Source organism: Rattus norvegicus, chromosome 3, assembly GCF_036323735.1.
Source record: "Rattus norvegicus strain BN/NHsdMcwi chromosome 3, GRCr8, whole genome shotgun sequence".
NCBI lineage: Eukaryota > Metazoa > Chordata > Mammalia > Rodentia > Muridae > Rattus > Rattus norvegicus.
The window spans coordinates 76,022,485-76,038,371 of NC_086021.1; the positions used below are offsets into that span (position 1 = coordinate 76,022,485).

At 41.3% G+C, this 15,887-nt stretch overlaps 1 protein-coding gene across 4 annotated transcripts in view; it reads right to left on the minus strand.

Moving 5' to 3' along the window:
- Tlk1 (tousled-like kinase 1) overlaps positions 1 to 12,762 on the minus strand; it is a 106,944-nt gene extending 94,182 nt beyond the window's left edge. Inside the window, exon 1 of one of the 4 annotated variants that reach the window (XR_005501858.2) lies at positions 12,250 to 12,762. Coding sequence is in view for 1 of the 4 variants with exons in the window: in NM_001395018.1 (NP_001381947.1) it covers positions 12,250 to 12,388 (139 nt within the window). In the remaining 3 variants the exon portion in view is untranslated. Of the gene's footprint in view, positions 1 to 11,839; positions 12,152 to 12,249 lie in introns of those variants that run through there. The other 3 variants (NM_001395018.1, NM_001395019.1, XM_039104855.2) reach the window with 3 other exon arrangements.
- Between the last annotated feature and the right edge of the window lie 3,125 nt (positions 12,763 to 15,887).

Below are 15,887 nucleotides of genomic sequence, written 5' to 3' on the forward strand. Positions count from 1 at the left end.
TGCATTTCTAGTTCATATAATCAAATCTTCCTGAGTCAGTTTGAGACCAGCCTCAACTATAAAAGAAGGCCCTGTTTCAAAACTAAACATGGGCAAGGCGGAAAGAAGGGGCTAGCTTTTTCTGACTTCTGGTGTATCTTTTTTTTTTTTTTTCCGGAGCTGGGGACCGAACCCAGGGCCTTGCGCTTGCTAGGCAAGCGCTCTACCACTGAGCTAAATCCCCAGCCCCTTCTGGTGTATCTTAATCTGTTTCTCTTTTCTGCTTCATCATGTCACTTTTTAAAAAGTTTAATAATTTGTAAAAGTCACAAACACCCCTCTGCTGCATATCTAGATTTATAGTCAACTGAATAATCAGAACAAAAGTCGGCAGTAGCTTTAGAATTCTGCCTTACCAAAAAGCAGGCAAGGCTGTTTTGGTAACCATCAAGTTTATTATGACACTGCATTAAGACATATGGTACTCACACGAGAACAAATGACAGTCCACAGACATTTCATATATAAAACTGGTAGCACGATGAAAAACAGCAGGGGACAAGTGAAGCTGGTACAGCAGGGGAGCCTTATGGAATTAAAACCTACTACATCACAGCACACAAAAATCAACCAACAACATAGCTGAAAACACAGGGATGGGACTTCAGAAACTCAGTAAATCAACTGTCCCCTAAAATGTCATACAACTGTGACAAAATTCTGTTTGATAAGGTAACATGAAAAGGTATCTGTGACGCATTTCCTATAAGCCACCTCTATTCCGGTCCTCTTGGCTCACTCAGTGAAGTCCTACTGTAGGAAGGTCTCCAGCTGCTGTCTAGTGGTACAGTTCCCCTGTAGGAGGAGAAGGCTGTTAGCATCTCTCACCATTGCCCACTAGGAAGGCAGAAATTCTACTTCAGGTGCAGCAGAGCACAGAGCAACAACCCTGGGTTCAACTCTCTGACAGGGCAGAGGTTTGTTTTGTCTATGAGAAGTGGGGTGAGAACAGGCTACCATACCCATCAGTGCCCTTCTCCTAAATGAGTGGTGCTACTTCAGCTGCTTCCACTCCTGGCTCAGCTAAAGGTAGGCACAGGCCTGAGGTGGTGATGCACAAAACCAGAAGATACTCAAGTACCGTGTGTGGGCAGCCTTTGTTTCAAACCAACTGGGGAAGTTCATTCCTAAGGGAATTATGAAAAACAATCTTTAGAGGACTTTAAAGAGAAGAGGTAAACTGGCCATTCAATGACAGTAGCAGCTGACAGTTTAACAAGAGAACTGCAGTAAGCCTCTGCAAAGAGAGGTAGTAAAGAGTCCTCTTGGGGTAAGCCCAGCTATAATATAAAAGCCTGGCAGTGCGTGGCTTCTGCCAAAAGGCCTGACTTTTAATTGGGTCAGACTGTGGAGCAATTTAAGCCCTAAGATGTTGATGAAAATAGAGTAATTAGTAGAATCTGACAGCTGAACAACCAAAGTAACCTAGCTAAAAACCAAATGAAGAGATCAAGATACGCTCAAGCAGAGAAGGGCCAGCACAGTAGCCGGCTCTCTGTTTCTGAGACCACTGCAGCCAAGCCCTGCAGCAGATGAACAGATCAGCATCAACAGTTCCGAGCCTGAATTTTCAAAACTTGTGGAGGTTAATTTCCAATAAAATCACTGTGAGGCATTCAAAGGAAGAGAAAAGTGTCAGCCCTATTCAATGGTGAGATGGCTCAAGTATTGGATTAAACAAAGAGCCACGATATTCAAAGAGAAGAAACCATGCTCTAAAGATTAAAGGAAGGTTTTATAACATTGTTTCTTCACATAAAAAAAACAGCAACGAAGAAAAATTATTTAAAAACTAGAATTCTGAAGTTTAACTACAAAATAAGTAGAATTTAAAGTTTCCAAGAAAGTGTGGCAGTCAGGGGGAGCTGGCAGAGGAATGAGCTGGATACAACACTGAGGGTGACAAACTTCCATGAAAGAGCAGGAGTGTCAGAAGAGGTTAATTACATGGACCACTACAGAAGTATAACTCGTCATCCGTATTACAGAGCAAATGTAGCGCACACACTCGTGCACACACACACGTGTCAAGCACATTGGCACATGCTTGTAACTCCATCACTTAGGAGATACAGAGGTAGCTCAGCTCAAATTTTTCTTAGCTACACCCTGAGTTCAAGACAACCTGACCACATGCCTCTTATGTGGCAGAAACATGAGAACAAACAAAAGTAACATAGGTTCAAACTTCAATTAAGTATAGAAATGAAACAAAATAAATATATTCAAAAGAAATGAACATAAGTAAAAATGTTAATAAACTTAGTTTAATAGTAGTAAATATATGTGTATTCTTTTTATCTCAATTACTTTAAGAAGCACTTTAAACTGTATGAATTACTGTAGCCAGCACTTAATGAACTTTTGCAGCCATACACATTAAGGTTAATACATGTAACAAATTTGGGGAAAATGGATATATTTAAAGATTCTGATACACTACAATATACAATATAAACCCTAGTAAGATCACTAAAGAATATTTTTAAATTAATAACACATTCATTTAATGCCAAACCAGAAGGAAAAAGCAAAATGGCAGACATAAATCAAAGCATGGTCCCTAAATGCTCCATAGTGAGACTGTCTGTGTGTGAGAGAGAGGGGGCTGGGGCAATGATTTACTTTGGCTAACAGTTTGAGGATAGTTCATCATGACAGACAAGGCATGGTGGAGTTCACAGTGGTAAGAGTTTGTGGCTGGAACTCCTCACAAGTTGGCAGACCAGAAAGAAGGAAACTCTGGTGTCAAGTTGACAAAACAATCAGGACAAACACTCTCAACAAACCATATATTCTATAAACAAACATCAACCATTGAAAATTACTTAAAGTATACAAAAAATGTCCTACAAGTACAGTGGAATTAAATTAGAAATCAATTACAGAGGCACTTTGGGGAATCCCCAATCACTTAGAAATTAGCATACTCTTGGGGTTGGTGATTTAGCTCAGTGGTAGAGCGCTTGCCTAGGAAGCACAAGGCCCTGGGTTCAGTCCCCAGCTCCAAAAAAGAGAACAAAAAAAAAAAAAAGAACACTGTGAGAACTAAGCAGTGGTGCCAAAAGGAAGCAAAGGCAAATGATCTTTGTGAGTTTGTTTGGTCTACAGAGCCAGTCCTAAGACAGCCAGGGCTACTGAGAGAAACACTTGTCTTTAAAAACAATTTGCTTAGCAAGTGCATTTGTCTACCAGTACCACACAAAAGGAACATTATTAATAACAATCAATTATTCTTAATCATTAGCATATATTAAATTCCATGTAAACAATATATTTTTATCTTATAACTTTTATATATTTATATAATAAACATAATTATATACTATATAGAATATAGAAAACCATAATTTTTATAGAAATACTTGAGAAATGAATGTGAACTAGTATCAGTAATTTACATTACAAATACCAGTGGGAACCAACTAGAGGTGAACTGTATGTGAGTTTATTTGTATAAAGTTGATACAAAAAGGAACTTAACCATATCAGAAAAACGCAGAGAACAACACAGAGAAAGCTGTACCTAGAGGAAGGTGAGCGTTTATGTCTTCTGTGAGTAGCAGTCACAGGTCAGAGTCTATAATGATTCACTGAACATTACTTTGTGAGCATCTCTGTACATAATGCTTTAGCTGAAAGGTAACACACTACACAACTTTAAAAACAAAATGAACTGAATTACAACAAGAATATTTGAACCTTAGAAACTGATAATTTTTAGGGGCTTAAACACTTTAAAATGTCACCAAGAAGAATTGGAGCTGAATTCAATAAAGGTGGGAAATATAAAAGTAGGTAAAGGGAAAATGTGAGAAAGTAACTGCTTCTATCTGATGTAGAAAGGGGTGACATCAATACCATTTATTCTAATGTCTGAGATACAGAAGTTAAGAAAAACTGATAATAGGATTTTGATAGAAAAATCAATTAAACCCAATTTCAATAGTGATTAAGATCTACCATCTGAAACAAGACAACATTTAGCAGCAGTTAAATTTCTCTTCTCTAGAGGGCATTTTGTTCAGACCTCTGCAACAGAAGTTCAATTACCTTCCTCCCCACTGTTTTAAAGAAGTGAACTTGCCTCACTGGACAGGGGCTGTGCCTCCTCAATCTCCAGCTGTTCTAACTGGAACCGAAGCACTAGTCAGGACTACAGCCTATGGATCCTAAGCACTAGCCAGCCCTTCAGCCTATGGACCCTAAGCACTAGCCAGCCCTTCAGCCTATGGACCCTAAGCACTAGCCAGCCCTTCAGCCTATGGACCCTAAGCACTAGCCAGCCCTTCAGCCTATGGACCCTAAGCACTAGCCAGCCCTACAGCCTACTCATCCTTTTTGCTTAAGTTTATTTGGAGCAACCAAATAACCGATGAATGTAACAGCTTGCTGTAACACATACCATCGTTCCATGTTAATTCATGTTTACAGCAGAAGTCAACGTTGGTAACTCACAGATTACCCAGCCCACCTTTGCAAGCTAGTCTTCCTCATTAGATACACCCAAGTTCCTCAAGGACAGGACTGACTCTGATGTATCTTTATTTCTCAGAACTAGGCTCCAGTTTGAAAACTACTTGCTAATAAGTTTGAAAAACAATCTTGGGGGAGGGGGAGCAGAATGAAACTAAAACTAAAACAAAAGTCAAGCAAAATGCAAAGAGAAAGAATGAGCAGAGCTGAAAGTTAACTGCTGAGGACTGATTGCTGCTAAAAGACACAGGCAGCAATTACATACCACTTCAGGACAAGGCAGCACCATATTAAAGACAAAAACATAGGAACAACTAAAACTTGAATTTTCCTTTAAAAAAAAAAAAAGAGGGGAGAATAAATCCCTAAAAATATGCTTCTGTGTGTCAAAACTGGTACAAAAATGAAAACTTCAAAGAACTCTAAACACATTAACAGAAACTGACACCATTTTTGTAAACGTCTCCAGAAAATGTCCAGACCTAGAGAGCTTGACCAATAAACTATCAAAAGTAAAGGAAAATGTAACACTGTTCTTAGCCTCCTAGAAATAATGGTAAACACAAAATCATTTGTCAATTCATTTTTAGGGAGGAAATGCTACTGTAACACAAAATCTGACAAAGAAATGTATACAAAAGGAAAGTTGCAAATCTGCTTCATGAATATAGGCACAAAATACCTAGTAAAATTATTCAGCAATGTGCATATAAGTAGTAATAATTTCAACACTAGGCTGGAAAGGCAAGGTTGGTTCAATTAAGGCCAGTAGCAATCCCACAGTGCCACAAAGCACTACAGCTTAGTCCAGAGCCTCAGCCACCGGACAACACAGACTTCACAAGGGGTTGCTCCTCCTCTCCCCTTTACAAGGAAAATGCTTTGTTCAAGTTCATCTGCTACAGCCAGAGAAGGCGATCAGGCCAAAAATTAAGATAAATTGAACTTCAAATTAGATTATCAAACATGAAGATATTTTTCTATTAATATCTCTCTAACATTTTCCATGAGTGTTCTAAATGTATCTTCTTTAAAAAGCAGCATGTACCATTAGCACAGCTGACCCAGCTTTCTAAACCAGGGAGAGGGAGGCTGATTCTATCTTCATGCCCGTATAACAGTCATACCAAAAAGTTAACCAAAGTTTACTTGTAAACTGAATAAACCTTAAAAAAGATGGCTTTGTATTTAAAAATGGGGGAGGGAAAGGAACCCATGAAATTACTCAAAACCACCTTTTAGGCACTACATTAGTGATTATACCCAGAGTCTCACTTCTGTCCCAGCCTGTCATGGATTACCAGGTCAGACTGGGCACATGCCTTTACCTTTCTGCTTCAGTGTTCTTACCTGCAAATGAGAATAACTGAACAGAACTCTGTAGCATGAGAGTAAGTGAACTAGTATAGGCAGACTCAAAATCTAATTATTTTATTATTATTCATGTGTCACCTCTAGCCTAGAGCCAAACCAAGGGTACAGGCTGAGATACACTCCAGAAATACTTTCCGAGGAGCAACCAACTCATTGTCTTCCTATGTTTACTTACATAACTTTTTGCATATTCCAAAGTGTTTTGATATATAAATCATTTTTAAAAACAAGACTATCTAACACACTCCTCGCAGTGCTCATCAACTTAAATAGCAAGGACTTGTTAACAATACTAAGTGCACGAGCTAAGGCTCACTGCTTGGCTAGGCCATGAACTCTCATCCCACTACCTTAGCCTTTCAAGAATCTTGTTTTTAGTTGATAGGGACCCACTATGTAGCCCAGTGGGAGACGGCATGTGTATACTACATTTGTTCTTCACTAGAATTTTTTTAGCTGGAAGAGACATACCAATGCCTCTAATTACCCTCAACTATGAACAATCCCAGATATATTTTATATTTAAAATACTGTTTGCAAAGTGTAAAAGAAAAACCACAAACCTAAAAGTAAGAAATCTGAATTTTGGACTCAACTTTCTTACAGTGAAAGCCCAGGCAAATTATCTGTATTCCCTCAACTGAAAAATGAAAGGTATGTACTAGATTGCTTGCATAGTACCTTGCAACTCTATGGTCCTCACTCATTTTATGAAACTGAAGCAGAGATAAGCACCTTGTCCAGGTCACACAGGTAAAATTAACAGCACAGAAGAGACTACCATCGGTCACCTCTTATATACCACACTACTTCTCCCTCTCAACACTACCATTTCAGCCTGGGAAGGCACAAGCAGGTAACCCCATTCAAAGCTCATCCCTGTAGAGCGCTTACCAAGGAAGCGCAAGGCCCTGGGTTCGGTCCCCAGCTCCGAAAAAAAGAACCAAAAAAAAAAAAAAAAAAAAAAAAGCAGCTCATCCCTATCTACACAGCTGCTTTGGGTCAGTATGGACTGTCTCAAAACAAACCAAAAGCCACAAATGAACAAACATAGAAATATACCACTACTCTAAATGTTTTCATATTATAAATCTAAAGTATTTATTAAATAAATCATGTATTTTAAAAATGGACTTTAAGTGAAGTCTCAAGCTGGTGGTGAGATACATTTACTAAATTCACCTCACCAAAGTTAGGAGAGGGGCTGAAGAGGTGGCTCATAGGTTAACAGCGCTTGCTATGCAATTGGGACCAGACTTTCCCAGGACCCATATAACAAGCTAGGTGAAAGACAGTAACTCTAACTCTGACAAACTGGCTTCTGCACGCACAGATGTGCACGTCTGCCCACCACCTCTCCAATGAGCAAGCATTCACAAAGACAATGACACATATAAATAAATCTTTTAAAAATGTTAAAGAGAATTTAAGTCTAACTTCCAACACCTAAAAACCCCAAATACAGAAGATTATGTTCCATACAAAATTAAAAAAATGAACCGTTGTAAGTAGTATTACAAGTACAACCCTCAGAATACAAAATTAAAATTCTTGATTTTATTTTATATCCAAGTCATTATTTAATATGCATTGTTTAATTCAAGAGAGATCAATTTAAACATTTTCCCCCATGTTTCCTCATTTCTGACTATATCTTTGACATTAAACAGCTTAAGCATATTACTTCTAAAACCATATAAGCTATTACAAACAAAAGACTAGACTATATTGATAATTTCTCTTTCAAAATTGAAAACTGGCCCCCCAAAGTATTCTAAAATCCAGTGCTCACTGTATTCTACTCTACTAAGTTGTCCCATTAGCAGTACTCAGTTCCCTAAATGTCTTCAAGCTTATTATACTTTACAGGGAACTTAGCAACATTTCAACAAGACTGATCCTGTTGACTCCAGAAAATCCTCAGAGGAAAATCACAACAAAATGCAGAATAATAATAAAACCAACAGTAGTATCATATTACTGACTTGAGACCATCTGAAACATTCAGAGTATATGAGTACAGTTTAACTATAATTAGGGATTCTTAAAGAAAAGATGCCAGAATGTTTATATTTTTAAAGTAGATGGAACCATATCATGTTAAATCCAAGAGCACCCAATCTAAGAGTCTAAATTCCCCCACGAAAATGTCTCTGTAGTCTGCACTGCATTCTTCAGAGTTAAATGCTTCTTCCCACTGTTGGACAAGCTCGGCGGTTTAGCAGCTACATAGTTCTTCCGTTCTTGTTCAAAATTTGCACTAGCTTTTTTCACCTTGCTGAACTAGCTCTGCTCTTTCTAGACTAGGAGAATGAATCTACTTTCCATTAATGTTTCTGAAATATATGTCTCCCATGTGTCTTCCATTCTTCAGCTTTCACTAGGCTGAATATATGGCCCAGTGACTTTCTAGGGAGTAGTTTTAGAGTATAAAGTAGTCCACATTGCCAGTAACCTTTTAAAAAATTCTGCCACTTGTAGTTTTTGGTGTCTTATCAGGGAACAGTCATTCTGAAAAGGCTAAGTACTTCATACATCTCAATCACAACGTATCACAACAGATACAAAGCAGGAGCAAATTCCAGCTGTTCTTCCAGTAAGCCAAAAAGAAATCATATGTAAAACTATAAAATACCACTAACTATGCTATTTTTTTTCAATTTTTCAATTTTAGAATGTAATTTTTTTTACAAAATTTCACTTAACATGTAACTAGCTTATTATATTTAAAATTAATTAAAACTTTTGAAATTCTCAGTTTTAATACGGCAAGCATTAATAAATAACTCACATAAAAATGATCTTTTGGAGATCCTTAGTAATGTTAAATAAAGGAATGCTAAGACCAAAAAGTTTATAAAAGCATAGCATCTCTCAGATTTCCAGACCTCTAGGCTAGGTTTTCTTTTCTCTTGCTCTAATGTATACTGATTCTTAAGTTAGACCCTAAAAGATACACACCCTGTCCTCCTCTAGCTAGTGATTTCAAGGAATTGCAAGCCCACATCTTATTAACATCTCCCTAGAAGAATAACACTTATTTTTCTAAGGACCACAGTCTTCAAACACAGAAATTTGTCTGAAACCAGCAACTTAGCTGCTCTGTGATACTGTCCATCACTAATACTTTCATTATTCACAAAAAAGTAGTTATAACTAGCAAGACTGAGGAGAAAAGAATATTTTGAACAATCATTTGATTTTTAGCAATAATGAATTCAAAAAGTAACCATATGTTAACATGCAAAAAACAAAGTATAAAACTGAAGTCTGTTTATTTAGCCATCTAGGTTACTAGATTTTAACAGATCTTTCCTTGAAATTGCCCCTCCACCCACTTTTCTTTTGTTGTAGTCCTTTGAGACAGGATCTCTCTGTGTAGCCCTGGCTGTCCTGGAACTCACTATGTAGACTAACAGCTCAGCCTCACCGCCAGAGTGCTGGGATTAAGGCTGGGATTAAGGCCCAACTGAAATCTTAAACTGCCTAACTCTCCACCTCTTAATAACAGTATTATAGGCGACAAAATGGGTTGGAGATTACAGGTTCAAAAGATCCAGCAGAAACCCTGCTGAGCACGTATGAGCAATCCTCCAAATTAATAAACAAAACAAGAAAAAATCTGGACTCAGAGCAAAGAAAACAATCTATCTACATGCCTCTTAAAAATACTGAAGGTTATCTCACACCTTTAATCTTCAAGATAACTTTTACAGACATGTATGGCGTATCTTTAACCTCTTTCAATGTTTAATTCACTTAAAAGAAGTTCACGGAGGGCTCAAGACGTGGCTGTGCACATCCTTGCTGCTCTTACAGAGCACTCACACCGCAACTTACAACCCTCTCTAAGACCTGTTCCAGGGGATCCAAAACCCTCTTCTGAGCTCCTGGGCACGAGGCATGCATATGGGCTATATGCATAAATGCAGACAAAACACTCATATACATGAAATTTAAATTTTAAAGATAACTAACTGACAAAAGAGTTCATAAACATACATGTACCTAAACATCTTTGGAACTAAACATTTTTCTGTGATTGCAAGTTAATTTGGTTCAGGTTTTCAAGAAACAAAGCTTAGACTCTTCTTGACACAGTCACTCAATGCTGCCAATCAATTTCCATCAGCATTTCTTAGTCCTCACTAGTCCTCCCTTGAAGTCAGAAAGTTCCTAAACTTAAGTTTATGCAGCATATTAACACATATAGCTGCAAAAGATACTAAACTCCTGTAACAAAAGCTGGGACTCCACTCAATGATAAACATCTTCATCTTGATCCTTGGGGACTTCCAATAGATAATTCCTGTAGACAATGGTAAAATTTAAGAACATGGTGCCAAGCCTCAAAATGAATGGGGGTTGGGAGTTGGTTAAGAGTTTTAATTTGCATGGTTAGTAAAAAAGAAATGACCTTGTAATTATGAGGGCTGGGGTGTAGCCTTGTAGTACAGCACGCTGGCCCACTTTAAGGTTCTACAGGAAAGCAGAAAAGGAAGGAAAATTTGGTGTCAAGTGTAACTTTCACAAGAGCATATCCCATGGTTTCAAGTACTAACTAGGACTCACTATTTTAGGCTAACAACAAAAAACAAAACCCAATTTAAAAAAAAAAAAAAAACTGCTGAGGGAGGGGAGCAGGATTTCTGGTTATTTGGAAGTTTGAATTAAATTATTCAAACCACTCAGAATTTTTCCTCATCAGGGAGGGTGCAGAACAGCACACCTAGGATGGTAAAATTAGCTACGGGCTGACCTTCCTTAGAAACTCCATCTGAATTTGGTGGCTGCCAAATTCTCAGGACTGATAACAGAAGTCAACTGTTAAACCAACAACATGCACTCAGCAGATTATCACATACGGGTCCTGGCTCATAGTAATGGCTCAATAAACACTTGAGAAATCAATGAGGAATTATTTTTTTCAAAGGTATAGGACTCTAGAAACCAAGATAGTGTTTCGAAACTCACACTATCATTAGGCATCTTAATGAAACTACAAAGTGGAAACAGCTACAAGCACCAACTGCCCTATTTACAAAACGCACTTTAAACAATTTCCTTACAAATTTTCAAGTTTATACATGTACACAAACATAAATTTTCAAGCACAGAAGGAAAACTCGGATTAATTTAAGTCACTCAATAAATAAGCTCTTATCTTCCATTAATGAAAAATCAGTGTCAGGGTGAGATGAAAGGGGAAAATGTCTGTCAATGTATTCGGCATGTTTAATGGATGCCATAAATCAAATCTTCCCATGAATTTTCTAGAGCATATTCACGTCAATCTTTGAGCCTATTGTCACTTTCACACATGCTCACGGGAACAAAATGACAAAGAATGCTATGTCTCAACCACTGGATCCGGGCAAGAAATATTTGATTAGCAATTATCAAGGTTATGGATAATAAGTATAGACATATTTTCAAATTACAATAATCCTAATGACTCATAAATATAAGGTCTAAATTTCTTTACGAGATTTACTAGACTGCTGGACTTCCAAACGTTTTCTTCTCCTCTTTTTAAAGGTGCTGATAATCTCCTTGTGCGAGACAACCGGGAGCGAACAACCCATTTACCGATTGCTAACGAATTAAGCTACGCATTTTCCAGACAAAAGCGAGTTAGAAAAGATCCGATGCAAATTTATTCTTTCCTGGTAAACGAGTATTCTCCCACATTCCATTTTATGGAGTATACTTAAAGTTAAATGCAGCAAGTTCATTTTTTAGTCAAAAGCACTAGGTGCCTTACTGGCTGTGTGACTGCTACATCTGGTGGCAGAACACTTGCATGCAAGGAGCCAGAAAACTTAGAAAACAATTGTAACCGATCTCGGTGCGTGTTTTGCAGGAACCTTCAAGCAAGAATTTCCATAAAACCCCACCACCCCTGGCAGAGAGGAACACGAGCCTACTTGCACCCACGAGCATAACGTACAAACACGCAGGAGTCGATGGCGAAGGAAGGAAAGTTGCAACCATCTGGAGGGGTGGCACGAGCTGCCTTGCCCACGAGTCGGTCTGCCGTTGGGATCGCTCTAGGGGCCGCGCTGGGGATCCGAATCGGACCCGAGGCAGCCCGGAGCACGCTGGCGGCGGGCGAGGGGCATCCTACCGGTCCCGGCGGTCGGGCTTGCGGCGCGGGGACCGCCTCTATGGGAGGAGTGCGGACTAGGGGAGGGGGCTCGCGCGCCAAGGCTGCACCGCGAGGGCAATCCCATCCGAGCCCCAAGGCCGGGAGGCTCAGGGAGCAAGGGCAGGCCTCCCGCCCGCGAACCGCCATCCCCCACCCCAGCCCGGGGTCCGCGCGGGCCGAGGGAGCCCGCGGGAGGGCGCGGTGGCGCTTACCTTCCCTGGGCCTCCCGGATGGCGGCGTGTGATTCAGCAGGGACCTGGCCGCTGCCGCCGAGCCTGGGGTTGGAGACGTGGAGAGCCGGGACCAAGATGGCGGCCCCTCCAAACTTCCACTGCTACTTTGGACACTCATCAAGCTACTTTCTGGGAGCCCGACTCCCCCCCTGCGACGGCGGCGGCACCGGCACCCGCCTCCGTCATGGCGGGGGCCGCGCTGAGGGCGAGCGCGGGCGCGAGGGCTGGGAGGGGAGCGCCGCGCCGCCGAGGGAGCGCGCCGGGCGGAGGGCAGGCGGGGAGGGCAGCGCTGAGGGGAGGCAAGTGGCCGGGGCCGCGGGGCCGGGGCCGGAGCGCGGGCGGAGCGCGGACCGCGCCGACCGAGGCCACTTCCGCGGGCGGAACCTGCCGGCACCTCTGCAGTGCGTCGGGCCCCGGCGTCGCCCGGGCGGCGGCGGGCGGTGGGTAGCGGCTGAGGCGGCGGGGTAACCTCTGCATCAGTTACGGGCGGCGGCGGCGGCGGCGTCACGCGCCGCCAATGCAAACACTATCGCGAGGCTCCTGCGCCTCCGGTAGCGGCGGCGGCGGCGGCGGCGGCCGCGGGGCCGGCAGGGGGGAGGGGGAGGGCCCTGCCCGGGCGGGGCGAGGGCGGGGAGGGCGCGAGCGCGCAGGGAGGCGCGGGGAGACGAGTCGCGTGCGCGGGGCCGGCCGGAGGGAGGCGCGCCCCCGCTGCCACCTGCCTCCCCCTCGCCGCGGCGCGCCTGCTCCGAAGCGCGCCCCACACCCAGCCTGCCCGAGACGCCTCTGCTCTCGCCCGGCTCCGGAGTCTCAAAATGGAACTGAAAAGTTGAGAGTTGCCTCTTGCCCCTCAGAAGGAAAAAGGAAAAAAAAAAAAAAAAAAAAACCAAAAAAACAAAAAAACAAAAAAACCAACAACAGTGTGCACTTACAGGTCTGCAGAACAGGAGTCGTCACGGAATTTAGAAAAGAAAAAAAAAAAAAAACCCTAAGAAAATAAAACTTTCCTTAAAAACAATCTATCAAAGGAATTGAGAAATCCTACCGGTGGGGTAGCCCATGTGTATAGTAGAGCTGTTCTTTGTTTTCACAGAAGTGGAAAATCTAAATAGAAAATATTGACTACTGAATTCACATTTCAAAAAAAACTATAGTGTTCATCTTGAAGGTATGGTTTCTAGAAATTTCCAGTTTCTGGTGCCGCTGTTGAGTATTGACGTCGAATTTCCCAAACAAATTACAGTATTTGTTAAAATTTATAGATAGAGCGTAGCTTTCTGCACGCCCACGTACACACACCAGCGATTGGCCATCTTGTTCATAAAAGAACAGTCTAGTAGTCCAGGAAAAATACGGCAAGGTTATTGCTCTCTTTAAACAACCAAATTGAATAGAACACTGAAAAGATTATGCTATAGAGCAACTGTGCCGGCATAAGGAAATGACATGATTACCAGGGGAACAAAAATGTCATTTCTATTTTTTATTTTTATGACTTTGCATTTCTCATAGTAATGTTTTCTTCAGATAAACTATCATTAGAGCCTTGGTTGTCAGCTATGCCAGAAGTCACTGGAGTGTCCCTGTGCTTCAGATTCTTCTGTTCTCAGTCACATTCTGCTTTTGAAACCTAAGAACTGTCACACATTGAACAACGAACGTTATTGACAATGAATGGGCTCACTGTAAAGTGCGTGGCTTTGGGTCCCACGCTAGGGTGTACACAGCTCTGAAGCCCCCTGTACAATCAGTAGCAAACATCTATTGCCCACCCAGCTCCCGTCCACCTACCCCTTTGAGGTTCCTCCATGCTCTACCTCCATCCCCCTCAGAACCACACTTCTGCTTTCCATGCTACAGAGTAATTTGGATTTTCCTGAATTTTAGATGAAGCGTCCAGTGTTTATTCTGGATATAAAATGGTTTCCCTGGACATAATTATTTTAATAGCCATATGGTTGCATTCTCTTGTATGAATATATCACACCTTGTCCCTTAAACTATTGATAGACATTTGCATTCCCCCCCTTTTGCTATATTAGTTCCATGAACACTCATGTGCAAGCCTTTAGATGATGGATATACATCGTCCATCTCATGGTTGTGTACCTATGTATGACTTCATATGATATATACGGATACTGTTTGCTTGCTCTTCTGTATGCTGGAGATCAAGCCTAGTGCTTCATAGGAGCTAGGCAAGCCCTCTACCCCCCCCCCTCTTTCTTTTAAGAGTAAGCTCAGTTTGCAAGTCATATCATAAAGAGCACAGGGCAGGAAGGAAGTTACGAGAACTGACATTAATGTCAACAACTATTTAAAAAAATCCTTATTTCAACTTTCCCATCTATAGCAAAGAGGTTAGACTCCTCTCATTTCCAGGACTTTAGTTCAGAGTTCAATTCCTCATAAACTGTAAATAAATCCCAAGGCAGACAGGCAAGGTGGCCCAAGCCTTTAATCCCATCACTTGGTTGGCTGAGGCAAGAGGATTGCTTCGAGTGCTAGACTGGACTACAGACACCTTCCTGACAGCATTTTTTGCAGTCTGAGTTTCCTGTTGTTTTGCCCTTTTTAATGATGACTAGAGGCGCATGGCACATGCATAAGCGAGTTGCTTCAGTTACATTTTGCTTGTGGCTGCTGTGGAGAAGGACAATTACATATTCTGATCTTGCCTTCTTGTAGCTTAGGATGAAGAGAAAACTTAACCACCCTCTAAAGAAGCCTCTTCCAGTTATAAGGAGCTAAGCAGAAAACCGGGCTTAGCTTAAAAATGGAACTTCACGTATCGTCTGCACTCACACCTTCAAAAAAAAAAATGCCAAAGGGTAGTGACAGAATTTTCAGAGTATGCTATAGTAAGTAAAACGAGGATATGATTGCCATTTGTAAGATTGTACAAAAATAAATGACTAGAAGGATGTACCACAAAAAGACAATGACTAGGTTGTTTTGATGACAGTTATTGTTTCTACTTCTGTCCTTCCCCAAATTGTGCACAGCAAATGTATATTTTTTATATTCAGGAAAAGTTCGTTAAATAACATAAATAATTTAAGCATAAAATGTCTCTAGACAAAAATTATGTAAGTAGATAATTTTATAAGCTGTATACATGATACCCTAGCTGCTTGGTAGCTTGAAGAAGGAAGACCATGAGTCCAAGGCCTACTGGGTCATACAGTGTGGTGGTTTGAATATGCTTGGCCTAGGGCGTGGCACCATTAGGAGGTGTGGCCTCGTGGGAATAGGTGTGTCATTGTAGGCGTGGACTTTAATACCTTCTTCCTAGCTGCCTGAAAACCAATCTTCTAGCAGCCTTCAAATGAAAGAGTAGAACTCTCAGCTCCTCCTGCACCATGCCTGCCTGGATGCAGCCATGCTCCTGCCTTGATGATAATGGACTGAACCTCTGAACCTGTAAGCGAGCCCCAATTAAATGTTGTCCTTTATAAGAGTTGCCTTGGTCACGTGTCTGTTCACAGCAGTAAAACCCTAAGACATATATCAAGAATCTGTCTTGGGGGGTTGGGGATTTAGCTCAGTGGTAGAGCGCTTGCCTAGCACACGCAAGGCCCTGGGTTCGGTCCCCAGCTCTGAAAAAAAAAAAAAAAAAA